We start from the raw sequence: 14,815 nt of genomic DNA, 5'->3' as shown, positions 1-14,815 counted from the left end.
TCAGGCCCTTCCTGGAAGCCATGAGAGGGGGGGGGGGTGCTGCCAGAACCCCAGGAGACAAGGAAGAAGCAGGACATCAATAAATTAAATATTTTATTATTCCATAATTTAAGAAAAAACAGATCCAGAAAATAAGACGAATCCCTTTGTGCTTAAAAAGAGAGGGGGCTTCTCAGTGCTTTGGGAGCCCCCTCCCCAATGCCCTGGAAGGTCTGCAGAAGGATTGGCAGCCTATGAGGTGGGGGCAAAAATGTAAGTCTGGTCCCTGCCCTAGTTGGAGGGGGCTGCCTCTTCACCTACAAGCTGCTGGCCCCCCTCCTGAGAGGAAGAAAATAGGGGGCAGCTGTCTGCCCCCTCTCTTCCACCCTTCCCTTCCCTTCACCCACCCCACCCACTCTTAGACCCCCCCCTAAAAAAAAGAGAGAGAAACTCAAAGGTATAGAAAAGAAGTGAAAGTTCATTGCTAGGCTTCTCCTTACAGCCCCCATTTAACAAAAAAAAAAACCCTGGTTTCGCTCCCCAGGTAATAAAAAAACCCTATAAGACCTGACTCTCAATCCCTCCCCCCCCCCCCGCCTCTCTTTGTCATTCCCATAAAATTAAACCCCCACCTCACAAGTGAGTGGGGGTTTATGCATGGGGGAGAATGAGCGCCCCAACCCAGCCCCCCCCTTTGACTGGATGCAGAGGGAGGTTCCCCCCTTCCTGGTGGTGTTGGGGGAGGGGTGATGCCAAAGAAAGTCAGCCACTTGAGATGCCAAACCACTGTAGGGGTCACCAGCGCCCCAGGAGGAGGAGCAGGAAGAGGGGGGCAAAGACCTTGACTTGCAAAGTGGCCCCTGTGGGGGGCAGCCCAGCCCCACTGCTTGGCCACCCCCCACTCTGGTTCTGTCGGGGGGAGGAGGAGCCCTTCCCAGGCCGCTCCCTGCGAGGTGGACGGGCATCGGATGAAGGGCGGGATCCTGCGGGGGGAACCCCAGCCCCCCCTGCTCCGGCCCCCAAGGCCAGCCGGTCCTCACTGTACCCAGCCCCTGAGCCGCTCCCGCCGTCCTCATCTGGAACAGAAAACAAAGGGGAGGGTGGAAAGGTCGCATTCTCTCTCCTCCTCCTCATTATTATTATTCGTCAAATAATTTAATTGAAATAATTCAAATAAATAATTATTTATACCTTGCCCATCTGGCTAGGTTTCCCCAGCCACTCTGAGCGGCTTCCAACAGAATATTAAAATACAATAATCTATTAAATATTAAAAGCTTCCCTAAACAGGGCTGCCTTCAGATGTCTTCTAAAAGTCTGGTACCGTAGTTGTTTTTCTCTTGGACATCAGATGGGAGGGCATTCCACAAGGCGGGTGCCACTACCGAGAAGTGGAACAAGTGCCAATCTTCAGGAAGCCCAGCTGACATTTCCACAATCATGGGGCAAAGGGATATGTGGATGAGCCCTTGCTGGGAAGCCCCTGCCGGAGAGGGGCGGGGCGGGGCGGGGCGGGGCGGGGCAGGCTGCTCCCCACCCCTTCCTGTCTAGCCACCACCCACTGATTGCCAGACAGCTACGCATGGGGTTGGAAATAATAATAATAATAATAATAATAATAATAATAATAATAATAATTTATTTATACCCCGCCCATCTGGCTGGGTTTCCCCAGCCACTGTGGGCAGCTTCCAACAAAACATTAAAATACAACAAATGACCCTTGGGGTCCCTTCCAACTCTACAAAGGCTTCCCTAAGACCTGGGGTTGGGGGTGGGGAGTGTTGGAGGGGTTAATTTATTTCATGGGCACAATTCCCCCCTTGCAGGTGTGAGGCCAGCCAGCTGTTTTCATCCATGATTCCCAATTGGGAGTCATATGGCCCAAGGGCCCCCCCCCCAGGATATTGCAAGGCGGGCACAGGAGAAAATCCTGTAAATGGGGGGCCACAGCACGAGGTTAGGGGGCCACAGAGGGAAGTGAGAAGTGAAGGGGGGAAACCCTTTTTTTAAAAAATCCTGATTGGCTGGCTATCCTCTTAGCCAATCCCAAGCTCACCAGGGCCTAGCAGCACTCATAGAATCATAGAATGGGGAGCAGCCCTGGTTGGCTTCTGGCGGGAGAGAGCGATCGGGAGGCTCCTGTTTTGACCAGTAGAGCTTGCGATCCAGAACCCCCAGGTCAGGCAAGTGCGGTGGTGGGGTGGCAATGGGGAGAGCTGGGAGCTTCGGAGCTGCTTGTGGCTGCCGCCAGTGCTGTGCCCGCTGGCCACCTGGGCCTGACTCTGCAAGGCGCAGGGTGCAATCCACCCCAGTGCGCAATGGATCAGGGCCTTCAGATGTTGCCAAGGGGAGCAGGGCCCGTTGGCAGTGAAATCCACCCCAGCACCTAACCAAGCTGGGGCTGCTGACTTGCAGCTGGTAAATAACTAAGTGTCTACTCAGAAGAAAGCTGCAATGAATTCAGTGGGCCTTACTCAGTTCAGTAGACCGTGAACTTCCAGATAAGGTGGGCGGGGGGCAGGCTAGAGTGTTTGTGTAGGGGGGATCAGTGGGAGGTGGGGGTGGGTGGGGGAGGTGGGTCTGAGTTGGGAGCGTGGATTGTGTTGGAGGGGTTTTGGGGTTGTGGTGAGGTTTCTTTAGCGGGTCGATCCGTAGGTGGTGCGGTTCTCGGGAGGTGGTGTAGTTTTTTTTGGAGGTTCAATCCGTGGTTGGGGTGGTGGTTGGGAGGCAGTGTGCTTTTTTTAGAGGTACGATCCATGTGTGCGGGGGCACGATCCATGGAGGGGGGCTGTGGAGCGGGCTTGGCCAGTGGACGGTGTGGGATCTCCGGGGCAGGGGCGGGTCCCTGGGGAGCGGCCTGCTCTTGGGTGTGCGATCTCCGAGGCGGGCCTGGGTCCCTGGGGAGCGGCTTGGTCTCGGGGTAGCCTGCTCCTTGTTGGAGGCGCGGTTATTTTCTACATAAATCCAGGTTTTAACCTGTGCTAGGTGTGTCATCTGGTCAATGTAAGTGGATGGTTACACGCCCACATGTGATTCTGATCTTGTGGGCAAAATTGAGGGCGATCGGGCAAGCGGTTGTGGAGAAATGTGTTGAATAACATGCACCTTTCTACTGGTAGGACGGGGGCAGGCATGGGCACAGCCAGAATTTTTGATAGGGGGGGCAGGCTTTTGTTTGTATTGATTTCTTTCTTATTGGGAGGCAGCTACCCCCCCATCTCCCCTTGGCTATGTCTATGGGGGGCATAGGAAGGAAACATGGTTGGAAGGGGACTACGGTCAGAAAACGGTTGGGAGACACTGGTCTACACCAGTGCTTCCAAAACTTGGGTCTCCAGCAGCTTTTGGACTACAACTCCCATCATCCCTAGTTAGCAGGATCAGTGATCAGGGATTATGACAACTGTAGTCCAAAACCAGTTGGAGACCCAAGTTTGGAAACCTGGGTCTACCTCAATGATCAAGGCACATCAGCTCAATAGTCGGCCAGTGAGTCCAAGTTCATGTTATGTTTGAAGCTGCAGTTACTGTATTTGTATCTGCCAAGCCTGCAAGCTGAATGTATATAGAGTATAGGAGCTTTATGTACTGTATTCCTGAAGCCTTATCTTCTGGACCTTGAGCTGCCAGTGTGGTGACTGGAACTGGGGCCAACTCCTGCGATGTGGGTCTCCCCTCCGATTCCCCACAAGGAGAGTGGGGAGGGGGTGCCCATGAGGGGCTTGTAGGCCTCACCTGCATCCTGGAAGTCGAGGTCCTGCCCATTGCAGGCGCCCACCAGCCGGGAGGTGGCGCTGCGTAGGGCCAGGACGTGCTGCCGCGTGGGCATGTCGGGGCGCGAAATGTCCACCTCCACCTCGGGGTTGTTGATCTGGTTCACCAGCCCGTCGCCCATCACATCTGGGAGGTACCTGGGAGGGGGCAAAGGGAAAGGTATGTGTGGGGAGAGCCTTAAGGCAGACAACGCAGCAAGCACCCAGCCCCAAAAGAACCTAAGGAGAGCCTGGTGGCTGGATCAGGCCAAAGGGGCCCATCTGGTTCACAGCCCTGTCCTCACAGTGGCCCAGTACTCCTAAGAACCCAGGAACCCAGATAGACTGCCGTTGGACCTGGAGGATCTGTAAGAATTTAAGAAAGGCCACGCAGCTGGGTCATGTCAAAGGCTTATCTAGTCCAGCCTTCTCTTCTCATGGTGGCTGAGCAGATGCCCTGAGCTCTGCATGGGGAAAGTCTTGCCCCATCCAATGACCGGGTTCAAAGGCATGCTCAGGGGCTTGGGTGCAAATGTATCCCCAAAAGCCTCAGGGGTCAAGGGCCCCCTGCCCCCTCCAGCCTCAAGGGGGGGGGGAGAGAAATCCAGCCAGCCCAGCTCCCCATCTCCTCTTGAGTCCCACCTTGCCCTTTTCTCCCTGCCTGCCCCCCAACCCCACCCCACCTGCCCCTCGCCTGCCCGTTCCAGCAGCTGTCCTCGTTGGTGACATCAGCGGCCACCTTCTCGTTGCTGCAGAGGGTGTGGGGAAGCATCACCCAGAAGCGACGCATGAGACGCAGCTTCTCCTTCACATCCGACACCTGGGGGGGGGGAGAAGGGAGTGTAATTAATTGGTCGGATCCTCCTTTCAAGCAATCCAGGTTGGTGGCCATCACAGCCTCTTGGGGGAAGGGGTTCCAGCGATTAACGCAGAAGGGCTTCCTTTCCTCTGCCCCAAATCTTCTGACATTCCCCTTCATAGAATGTCAACAAGCTCTGGCATTAGGGGAGAAGGAGAGAAAGCTTTTCTTCATCCATTTTCTCCATGACTTGTATAATTGTATAAACTCCTCTCTCTGTGGCTTCTTTGCCTTTTCTCTAAACTGAGAAGCCCCAAGGGTTGCAACAAGCCATCTGCTTCTTCTTATACACACCACGAGATGCAGGGTCCCAAGGTGGACGGTGCCCCCCCCCCAAAAAGAGCAGCATCTCCTGGAATGAATGCAAAATGCTAAGGCTGACAAGGCAGAAGAGGCACAAGTTCAAGGCTGAGCTCTGGGACGTACCATGCAGGTGGAGTCGGGGGGTCCCCACGGTACCTACCAGCCTGTCCAGGTTGGTTCCTGCCGCAGTGGTGGGCTTCTCCTCGGGCAAGTAAGTGCGGAAGCGGCGCTTGGCCTCCTCCCGGGGGGAGCGGCGAGAGCGGGCGGGGGTTGGGCGGGGGCTGCCGCAGCTCTGGAACACCTGGGGGGGAAGAAGGCCCAGGTGACCCCCACAAGCACCCCAGAAACACCGACCCTGAGCTGCTCTCTCAAGTCCCCAAAGGCACTCTGATAGGAGATTCAGAGGGCAAGGAAGGGGAAGCAGACTCTGTCCTGGATGCTTCAGCATTGCAGGGGGTGGACTAGATGATCCCTTGGGTCCCTTCCAACTCTTCAGGTCTATGATTCTATAACTCAAGCTCAGGAAGGACTTTCTGAGGGTAAGAGCTGCAGGAGATGATGGAATGAGGCGTACGAGGCATCATCTTAGGGACTCCACTCTGGATTTGTCTCAGGTGTGTTCCTGAGCCTGCCTGCAGGTGGGTTAGCAGAATAAGAAGGAGGGGAGTCAGATTCTCCCCACCCCCCACCCCCACACACACCTTGGCTGAGATTTGCACACTGTGCTCCTGCAGGAACATGATCGCCTCTGAAATCTTCACTCCGATGGAGTCAGCCGCCAGTTCAAAGTTAAAGGGCCCCCCGAGGCGCTCGGCCAATTGGGTCAAAGCATCTGGGAGGGAGAAAGAGGGAGTGGGCCAAGGGGGCGAGGCTGGGGCAAGTGGAAAGAGCCTCCCCCTGCCCAAAGACCCTGTCTACTTGCACTGAGAGTAACAGCTAACCAGACTCAGACTTTCATTTTGCCTTTCTACCAATAAACCCAGGCTGGTAGGGGTTGGACTAGATGCCCCTTGGTGCCCCTTCCAGTTCTACAAGTCTAAGAAGTCCCCTCTAGATATATGGCGAGCTGACCCTCAAGGCCTCCAGGGAGCTCCCCAGCTGATCAGATTTCTCCGGCTGAAGCCAAAGACTCGGCTATGCCCATTGCACCACACTGCCTTGCAGTTGGACTAAAATGCCACTTGAGGACAAGCTCTCCCCTCGTCCAACCCTGCCTCCTGCCATTCCCACTGCCAGCCTTTCCCACAGCCCTCCTCCCCTCCCCCGGGGGTGTGCTCACCGAGAAAGCGCTCCCACTCAGGGTCCAGCTCCGCTGCGCTGGCAAAGCAGCCCTTCATGACGTTGAGACAGAATCCGTTGCAGGGCTTGAGGGCCGGAGTCCCACGGCAAAGTGGGCAGTAGGAGAGGCGCATGTGGGCACTGCGGCACTCTCTGCTGGGAGAGAGCTGGGGGGAAAAATGGGGGGGAACCAGATTGAGCATTTGGCGGCCTGAGGATTCCCCCTGGATGGCTGCAGGCACAGGGGAGGTGCAGAGAGGTCACCCTTTGGAACTCCCCGCCTATTGACCTTCACTGCATTCTCCATTAGGCAAGTTTGGCATTTGACCCTCCCTGTGATCAGAGCTTGGATGTTCCCAGGGAAAGAGGGCTGAGCTGCCAGAAGGAACACTCTCTGGGGTGCCTCCATTGCCTGCTTAAGGGCAACTGCAAGGTTTGCAGGAGCCTTGCAGACCAGGCCAGTTCAGCCTCCTGCTCTCCCAGTTGGCCAGCCAGAGTCCCCCAAAGGAGACCTGCAATGGAAACACTCTCTGCATGTGCTCAGAGAAATTCTTTGGGATGGCAGCAAAGGAAAAGCGCTCTCCGCATGGTTCATTACATCCCCCACCCGCCTCTGTTTTCTCATGTCTGCACACGAAACCCTCAGAAGAACATCCTAAGATCCTTCTGCATCAGCACAAAGGGGGACTTTCTGGTCCAGCTTCCTGTTCTTATGGTGGCCAAGCAGATGCCTGTGGGAAACCCAGAATCAGGATTCGGGCGTAAGAGCCACTCTCCCCTCTTGCAGTTTCCAGCAAGGGTAACAGTTCTGTGTGAAGCAGTCCTTCCTTTTATCTGGAGATATTTGCAAGCCAGAAGCGGCTGATCTGATAACCTCCCAACATTGCTGCTCCTTTGGAGAGGAATCTGGCAGCAATGTGGGGTGTGGGGAGAGAGAAGGTGGGGGCAGTGGAGCAAACTGGCCTGCTAGGGAGCATGGCTGGGTGGGGGCAGGTTATAAATAATAATAATAATAATAATAATAATAATAATAATAATAATAATAATAATAATAATAAAAACCATCCTGGCCATCTAGGCTCCTTCCCTCTAGCAAGATGCCTGCAGAAGTGTAAGCCTTCTCCCCACTGCCAGGGGGCAGCTCACCCAGGCAAGGCTTCTCACCTTGACCGCCTGCACCACCACGTCTCGTCCGGTTGCCAGGCCCTGGACAAAGGCTCGAGCGGCAATGAAGGCACGGGTCACCTGCAGGGGAGCAGGACAGAGCAGCTGGACACACGCATGCATGCACACAGCCCAGGATGGCCCACCTCTGGGGCAAGGTGAGGCAGGACCCACAGGGGCATCAGAGCCGGACTCCTAGGAATGCATGGCCCGCTGCTGCCACAAGTGTGGTACACTCCCTGGAGGCAGGTTCTGCCCGCCACCCAATGCTGCAGTGGCCTCCTGGCCAATAGGAGGCGCTGCTGGTCTCTCCCCCTGCCTTGTTCCTAATGTAGATCTTCATCCCTCGCTTGTTCCTCTTGTAGATCTTCCTTCAGCTGCCTTCTCTGGCCAAGAGGTGAGAGGCAATTTTGTGTTTTGCCTCAGGTGCCAATATGTTGGGGACCAACCCAGCACCACCCACATTTTGCATTTCTACCAATAAACCCAGGCTGGCAACTACCAATGAACCCTCCCTCGTTCCCGCCCACCTGACCCAAAGTCATGCAGGGCTAAGGTTGCCATACACCCAGGAAATCCCAGACATGTCCTCTTTTGTGGGGCCAACATGCCCATCCAGGGGAATTTCTACATTTTAAAGGAAATGTCCAGGGTTGGGGGGGGGGGTATTTATTTATTTATTTATGTGTTGTGCGTTTTTGTTTGTTTGTTTGTTGCTTGGGTGTGGGCTGCTCTGCACTCCACGGCCATGGCCAGCCCAAGCAACTCTGGCTGTCCTCTTTTGTGCTCTTCAAGATATGGCAGCCCCACACAGGGATGAGTGTGTGTGTGTATCAGTGGCTGGGAGCTGGACCTATGGGTAATCCATCTGCACACAGAGTTGGTGGAGAACTCAGGCACAGCAGGAAGCCAAGCCAACTGTTTATGCTCTTGATTCTGCACGCAAAGCCAGGGACACCTCAGTCAACATTTCTGGACTCCTTCCAGCCGGACTTTGCCTTTTGCCTCACAGCCAAGGGCTAATATGAGCCCCAGAGAAGAGGGGGTCCCTGTGGCCTGAGCCCATCCCTTGCAAGTGCAGGAGAAGAGAGCTGCTGGATCAGGCCAGGGGCCCAGCTAGATGCTTGTGAGAAGTCTGCCAGCAGGATCCAAGCACAAGAGCCTTTCTCCCCTCCTGAGGTTTCAGGCGCATTGCTGCCTCTAAATGTGGAGGCAGAGCAGGGCCAGTCTGGCCAGTAGCCCTGGAGAGCTCTCTCCTCCTCCTCTGTGCATCTGTCCAATGCTCTTTGGAAGCCCTCCAAGTTAGTGGACATCCCTGCCTCCTGTGGGAGGGAGTTCCATGGGTTCACTATGTGTCCCATGCAGAAGCAAGAGAGTGTTGTGGCATCCCAGGGAGGGGGGGAGGGGAGGGCCAGGGGGTGGACTCACCTGCAGGCGGAGCTGGCGGGGGCTGTCCCCAAAGGCCCGCAGCCCCTCTGCCTGGTGCCCCACACACTCCAGGTAGCCTTCGGGGAAGCTGTACTGGGGGTTGAGCAGGGGCAGCATCCGCTCCAGCAGGCGGGCCCAGAAGTCGCTCAGGGCCTCATCCAGGCCGGGTCGTGCTCCCTGCAGGTGGCGCCGCAGCTCCACAAAGAGCCCCTGGAAGAGGCGGGCATGCTGGGCATAGAGGTGCCCATAGGAGCGAGTGAACATGGCCTGGAGGGACTGCTCTGCCCCAGCCAGGAGCTCCCGGAAGAAGTCTGTGGGGGCAAGGAGATGCGGGGAGGAAGAGGAAGAAGGAAAGGAAGAGGAGGAGGAGGGGGGGGGGAAGGTAGGTTGAGCCAAAACTCTGCCTCTGGAAAAGGAGCCTTCTCCTGAGCATTTGCACTTCCCTGCAGCGCCCCATTGCGCAACTTAGGGGTGGAAAGCGGGTGTGCAGTTGGGTGGGAACTGGAAACCAGGAGAGTGGGGAGGCCACGAGCCAAGTGCGGGGGGCCAGACCAGCCTCCTCCGCTGCTCAGGGCAAAAGGCCCCCCACCTCACCCCAGGAGCTCCCTTGGCCTAGAGGTCCCTCCCTCTCCCCCGGATCCGGAGCAGAGGCTGGCCTAGAGTGGGGGATAACTTTCCTCCAGCCCTTCATGACCTCCAATGGGTTGGGCGTCCCACAGCCTTTGGGGTTTCCCAAAGGGAACAGAGGTGCTGGGACCCTTCCCCCACCTCACCGTGGAAGCGGCGCTGGCGGGAGCCGAGGGTGCTGAGCAGGAAGCTGGCCGCCTCTCCCACCAGGCCCTGGAGGTCCCCCCGGCTCTGCTCACTCAGACGCTCCTCCGTCTCGCTGGCGCAGCAGGTGTACTCCTGGGGGCAGATGCGCAGGTGCTCTCCTGGGGGGGGGGGGAGGATTGCTGTTAGCCTGCCTGGCCCCACAGCTTGAAGAAAGTGCCCCCACACACACACCTCATGGGGGAACAAAGGTGGTGGCAGCCTCCCCAGTCCCGCATAGTAGAGTCAGAAGGGATCCTGGGGGTCATCTAGTCCAACCCCCTGCAACACAGGAGTCTCAGGGTGTTTTGGGGGGGTGGCAAAATTGCAGCCAGGGGCACATAAGCACATGAGAAAGTCAGTGGTGGTCTAGTGGTTAGCGTGTCCGGCTGGGACCTGGGAGAGACCAGGGTTCAAATTTCCCCACTCAGTGACCTCCAGGGCCAATCACTGCCTTCTCTCAGCCTAGCGGACCTCACAGGGTTGTTGTGAGGAGAAAACGGAGGGGGGGGAGAGAACTAGGGGCATCACCATGAACTTGCCTGGAGAAAAAGAGGTGGCCTGGAGGTACAAGAAATAAATGAGGAAGGTAAGAGAAATGGAGGGGGCTGGGGGTGTTCCTCCTTGCTACCACAGCCGGGGATGCCCCCCCCCAACTCCACAGAACACGGAGAGCCCTTCCATGGGGTAGGAGAGGCGGAGAGGGGGCAGAGAAGAGGCAGCGAACGGGCGCGGGGGGCACTGGTGTCCCTCGGTCGGGGAAGTGTCCCTCCACGAGGCTTGAATGGGCTGACGGAGAAAACGTCCCGTGGGACTTGGGGAAATGCGGGGCTTCCCCGAAACTTCTGCCCGAAAAAGACCCAGAGAAAAGGGGCAATAGCGGGACAGGGGGCAGTCCCCACGGGCGCGCAGGGGAGGGGTGGCGCCTTCCCCGCAACTTCCTTCCGAGACCCGGAGAAAAGGGGCGTTGGGGACCCACGCGAGACGCTCCTCTCCCTGATCCACATCCATCCGGGAGACGGCCGGGAAAGTTTGCTGCCCGCGCGCCCGGCGGTACCAGGACGGACGGGGCGCCCGCTTACCGGAGATGAGGCTGGGCGGCAGCGAGGCGAGGGCGAAGCCGCGCCCGGCCAGCGCCTGCCGGCTCTCCGCGCAGCTCCGCGCCGCCCCGCGCGTCTCTCCGCCAGCGGCGACGGCTGCACAAAGGAGCGGCAGGAGGAGGAGGAGCAGGCGCAGCGGCGCCATGGAGGGAGAAGCGCCCCTGCGGGCGAGGCCGGCCGGGGAAGGAGCGCGCCGCTGCCGCCGCCGGGAAGCGCGCAAGGGAGCGCAGCGCGGCGCAGCGCAGCGAACGGCCGGAGACAATGGCAAGGGCCAGCTCGAGCCCGCCGCCGCCGCCCGGCCCTAGCGCCGCCCGGCCCGACGGGCGAGAGACAATGGGGGCCGCGCGGGGGGCTAGGAGGGAGGGAGGGAGGGAGGCGTCCTAGCGCCCTCCGCCTCTCTTGCCGGGCCAGAGAGGCGGATGCAATCCTGCTGGGGGGCGGGGCGGGAGCGAGGGACGGAGGGACCCAGCTGCTTCCCCTCCTCTCCCGGTCCGTGAGTGACAGGCGGAAGCCAAAGCGGTTGGGTGCCACTTGACAAGGCCCCTCGCCAAGGCACGTCGAGGCTGCCTCGGAGCGACTGGGTGGCTTCTGTGCTGGGGGTTGGACTAGATGGCCCTCGGGGTCCCTTCCCACTCTACAAGTCTATGATTCTATGCTTCTACCTGGTGGACCCAGATCCATCCACTGAGTTCTCTCCGTCCGTTTCCGTCCAGCCAGCTGCTTTGGGAGTCCAGCGGAGGCAGCCCTCCCCTCCCTGCCTGCCTGTTTTCTGCCTCCTGCTGCCTCTGATCATGGAGGCTCCATTGTGCTGCTGCTCTGGCCAATGAGCCGCGGACGCTGCCCAGACCCACCTAAAGCCAATTCACCTCCCCGCCCAGTCTCTCATTCACCACACCTGGGCGACGAATTATAGACTCGTAGAGTTGAAAGGGACCCCGAGGGTCATCTAGTCCAACCCCCCAGCCACTGACCAACTGGAGCATGTCCAGAAGAGTCGGCCAGGGTGTGGGTGGGTGTCCTGTGGAGAACACTTGAAAGAGTTGGGTGTCTTTACCTTGGAGAAGCAGGAAGACGGGAGAGGGCTCACCCGATATCCCTGGAGGGTTGTCAGTCACGCAGAAGACAGAGCAGGACAGGTCACATCCAGGCGGGTGGCCCTCGCTGCCTCCTGCGGGAGGGAGTTCCACCGTTTGCGCTGCATGAAGCAGGACTTCCTTTCATCTGTCATGAATCCTCCAGCATTCATCTTCAATGGATGTCCACGAGTTCTTGTTTTAGGAGAAGGAGAGAGGAAAGTTCTCCGCTTTCTCCACGTTCCCATGCCATACACTAGTTTATACACTTCTATCGTCTTATCCTCTTATCCCAGTAGTGATGTATGGAAGTGAGAGCTGTACCATAAAGATCGCTGAAGAATGGATGCTCTTGAATTATGGTGCTGGAGGAGACTCTTGCGAGTCCCATGGACTGCAAGAAGATCAAACCTATCCATTCTGAAGGAAATCAGCCCTGAGTGCTCACTGGAAGGACAGATCGTGAAGCTGAGGCTCCAATACTTTGGCCACCTCATGAGAAGAGAAGAATCCTTGGAAAAGACCCTGATGTTGGGAAAGATGGAGGGCACAAGGAGAAGGGGACGACACAGGACGAGATGGCTGGACAGTGTTCTCGAAGCTACGAACATGAGTTTGACCAAACTGTGGGAGGCAGTGGAAGACAGGAGTGCCTGGCGTGCTCTGGTCCATGGGGTCACGAAGAGTCGGACACGACTAAAGGACAAAACAACAACAACAACATCTTCTTATTCGCCTTTTTATAAACTATAAACTATAAACTATAAAACAGCCTTCTTCACATTGCACATGCCGTCGCGCCCGATATTTCTGTTATACGGCATTGCGATGCTTCCTGGGGCTCCGCGGAGCCGCTTCCCACAGCGGAGCAGGCGCTGCCTTTGCTGGAACTGAAGTGCTTAAGAAGCGGCTGGAGCGAGGCCTGTCGGGGGACTGTGGGGGTCGCATTCTTCCTGTCCCGCAGCTGTCCTATGCGTGACCTCACGTGCCTCTTCCAGCCCCGAGCGAAAGAGCGCCCGGCTCAGGATCCCAGGGGAGCGGAGGGGGCCCGGAGGAGTCTGTGGTTGCCCTTCCCCGCGCAAGCAGCAGGGGGCGCCGCTGCGACAGGGAGAGACGTATTGGAATCACAGAATGGCAGAGTGGGAAGGGACCCCCAAGGGCCATCTAGTCCAGCCACCTTCATTAATGCAGGAAGCACAGATAACGAATTCCTGACCTCTGTTTTAAAAACCTTCCAATGAATCACAGAATCATAGAATCCTCCGGTTGGAAGGGATCCCCAAGGTCAGGACTATCTAGCCCAACCCGCAGCAACGCAGGAATCACAGCTGATGGGGGGCCACGCGACTTCTCTTTAAAAGCCTCCAGGGAGAAGAGAAGCCTCTTCAGCCTTTGCCCGGGCAGCCTAGGAGGACAACCTCAGTGTAACGAGGGAACTGTTCACTTCGGAGAGAAGGGTTGAGTCGGCCATATTCCAAGCAGAGCAAAAGCTCCCGCTGTTCCTTCGAGATTCTGCCTGGGGGGTTGACTGCTGCCTTGCTTTCAGTGGATTAACAGCCCCGTCCTCCCCCCCCATACTTTGAAGTAAGGCGCTGAGCGATCCTACAGCCGATCAAAATGCAGGGGCGACGGGAATGGGGGGGGCAGGAAGAGACCTTGCCCCTGAAGGAGCTCAGGCTCTTCTCCCCCCAATGGCAGCTCAGCCTTGAGAGGGGGAGGGGGGTATCCTGCTTGGGAAATCTCCCTCCAACAAATATTATGCAAGTGGGAGGCGCCCCCTGTTGGAAAGTGAGAGTTGGAAAATATATGCCTATTCTCCATGGAGAGACCTGGTCTGAATAGAGACATTGGATTCTTATCTCATTATACATGATAAAGCTATTTTTAGCCATCTCACCCCTTGCTTTTTCCTGTAAGACCAATTGCAGTCGTTAACAGTCATCAACAGGTTTACCACACCTATCAGCCAATCACCCATTCCCACCACCCTTCTGAGTAATACCCCTCCCCACCCTCTCACTATATATAAGGGTCTGGTGACTTCTGTTTCAGTGTATCTGAAGAAGTGTGCATGCACACGAAAGCTCAGACCAATGACAAACTTAGTTGGTCTCTAAGGTGCTACTGGAAGGAATTTTTTTATTTTGTTTCCAGTAGCAGAGTTCAGCATAACGGCGATTGCTCCAGGAACATTTAAACTTGGTTAGATTTTGTCACCTGCCTTTAAACAAACACTTAGGCTACAATAAACTTTGCAAATAAGGCATTATTTTACTCACAGAGTTCCCAGAAGTTACAGCAAACAAGTCTCTATTCGCTGGCAGTAAAACAAAGAACAACAAAAAAATGGCTCCAAACGTCTTAAAAAGAAAAGTACTTTGTTTCCTTATGAAGAAGATCATGCAATATTAAGATGCAGGCTTTAAAATCTCCCTGAGAAGCAGGGAGCAGAGGCTGCTGAGAGCCTACTAAGTCACTTGCAGCCTGAGGTTTTATATATGCTTAACTCTGTCATACATGGAAGTGTGGGTCTGTACCCATATATTGCAGCACCCTCAGTATCCAATGTTCTGGAAAGTAGGTTGTGGCTGTGCCAGGGACCAAGGGTGCCCACGTGGGGGCCACAGACATAGAAGGAGCAGGTGAGCTCACCAGGGGGGTGGGGGTCTGAGTCTCTCTCTGCCCCCCCTCTCTCCCTGCCCCTCCCGCCAGCACTCCAGCCCATCGACCTCCATGTCACTTACCAGTCGGGGCCTCTCCTGGCTGTGGAGGCTACCCAGGGCCTGGTGCTGAGCTGGCGTGCCCACGGCCTCCCTCTGCGCACCGGCAAGACCATGATGGCTGACTTGCACTACCTGGCCAACGAACTGGATGCGCTGGGCGGCGGCCCTGACACCGTGGTGGCCTTCACACTCTGGGCGCACTTCACCACCTTCCCCCTGGAGGTCTACGTCCGGCGGCTGCGCCGGGTGCGGCAAGCTGTGACTCAGCTCTTGGCCCGCAGCCCCCTCACCACCGTGGTCATCAAGACAGCCAACACCGGCTACAAGTCTGTCTACGGCAGAG

General features: G+C 56.9%; 1 protein-coding gene across 1 annotated transcript; it reads right to left on the bottom strand.

Moving 5' to 3' along the window:
- Nucleotides 1-572: 572 nt before the first annotated feature.
- On the bottom strand, nucleotides 573-11,065 carry LOC118078346 (glypican-6). The gene is made up of 10 exons (XM_035102168.3): nucleotides 10,659-11,065; nucleotides 9,540-9,698; nucleotides 8,767-9,077; nucleotides 7,339-7,419; nucleotides 6,176-6,341; nucleotides 5,598-5,728; nucleotides 5,057-5,197; nucleotides 4,418-4,554; nucleotides 3,718-3,893; nucleotides 573-1,055 (listed from the first exon to the last, which is right to left on the bottom strand). Exons 1-10 carry the CDS (start codon nucleotides 10,819-10,821, stop codon nucleotides 775-777), a joined length of 1,746 nt encoding a protein of 581 aa, XP_034958059.3. The 5' UTR covers nucleotides 10,822-11,065; the 3' UTR covers nucleotides 573-774.
- Nucleotides 11,066-14,815: the final 3,750 nt, after the last annotated feature.

This window comes from Zootoca vivipara, chromosome 12 (assembly GCF_965207765.1).
Source record: "Zootoca vivipara chromosome 12, rZooViv2.hap1.1, whole genome shotgun sequence".
In the NCBI taxonomy this organism is placed as follows: Eukaryota; Metazoa; Chordata; class Lepidosauria; order Squamata; family Lacertidae; genus Zootoca; species Zootoca vivipara.
The sequence above is the reverse complement of the archived record's forward strand: the minus strand, read 5'-3'. Positions and strand labels throughout refer to the sequence as shown.

Bases quoted from the DNA above. Each gene is read 5' to 3' on its own strand.
- LOC118078346 (XM_035102168.3), bottom strand. From the start codon at position 10,821: ATGGCGCCGCTGCGCCTGCTCCTCCTCCTCCTGCCGCTCCTTTGTGCA. The intron at 7,420-8,766 runs GTGAGTCCACCC...GCTCCCCTGCAG, and splicing joins CCCGCCAGCTCCGCCTGCAG to GTGACCCGTGCCTTCATTGC. The intron at 3,894-4,417 runs GTGGGGTGGGGT...GCCCCCTCCCAG, and splicing joins AACGGGCAGGCGAGGGGCAG to GTACCTCCCAGATGTGATGG.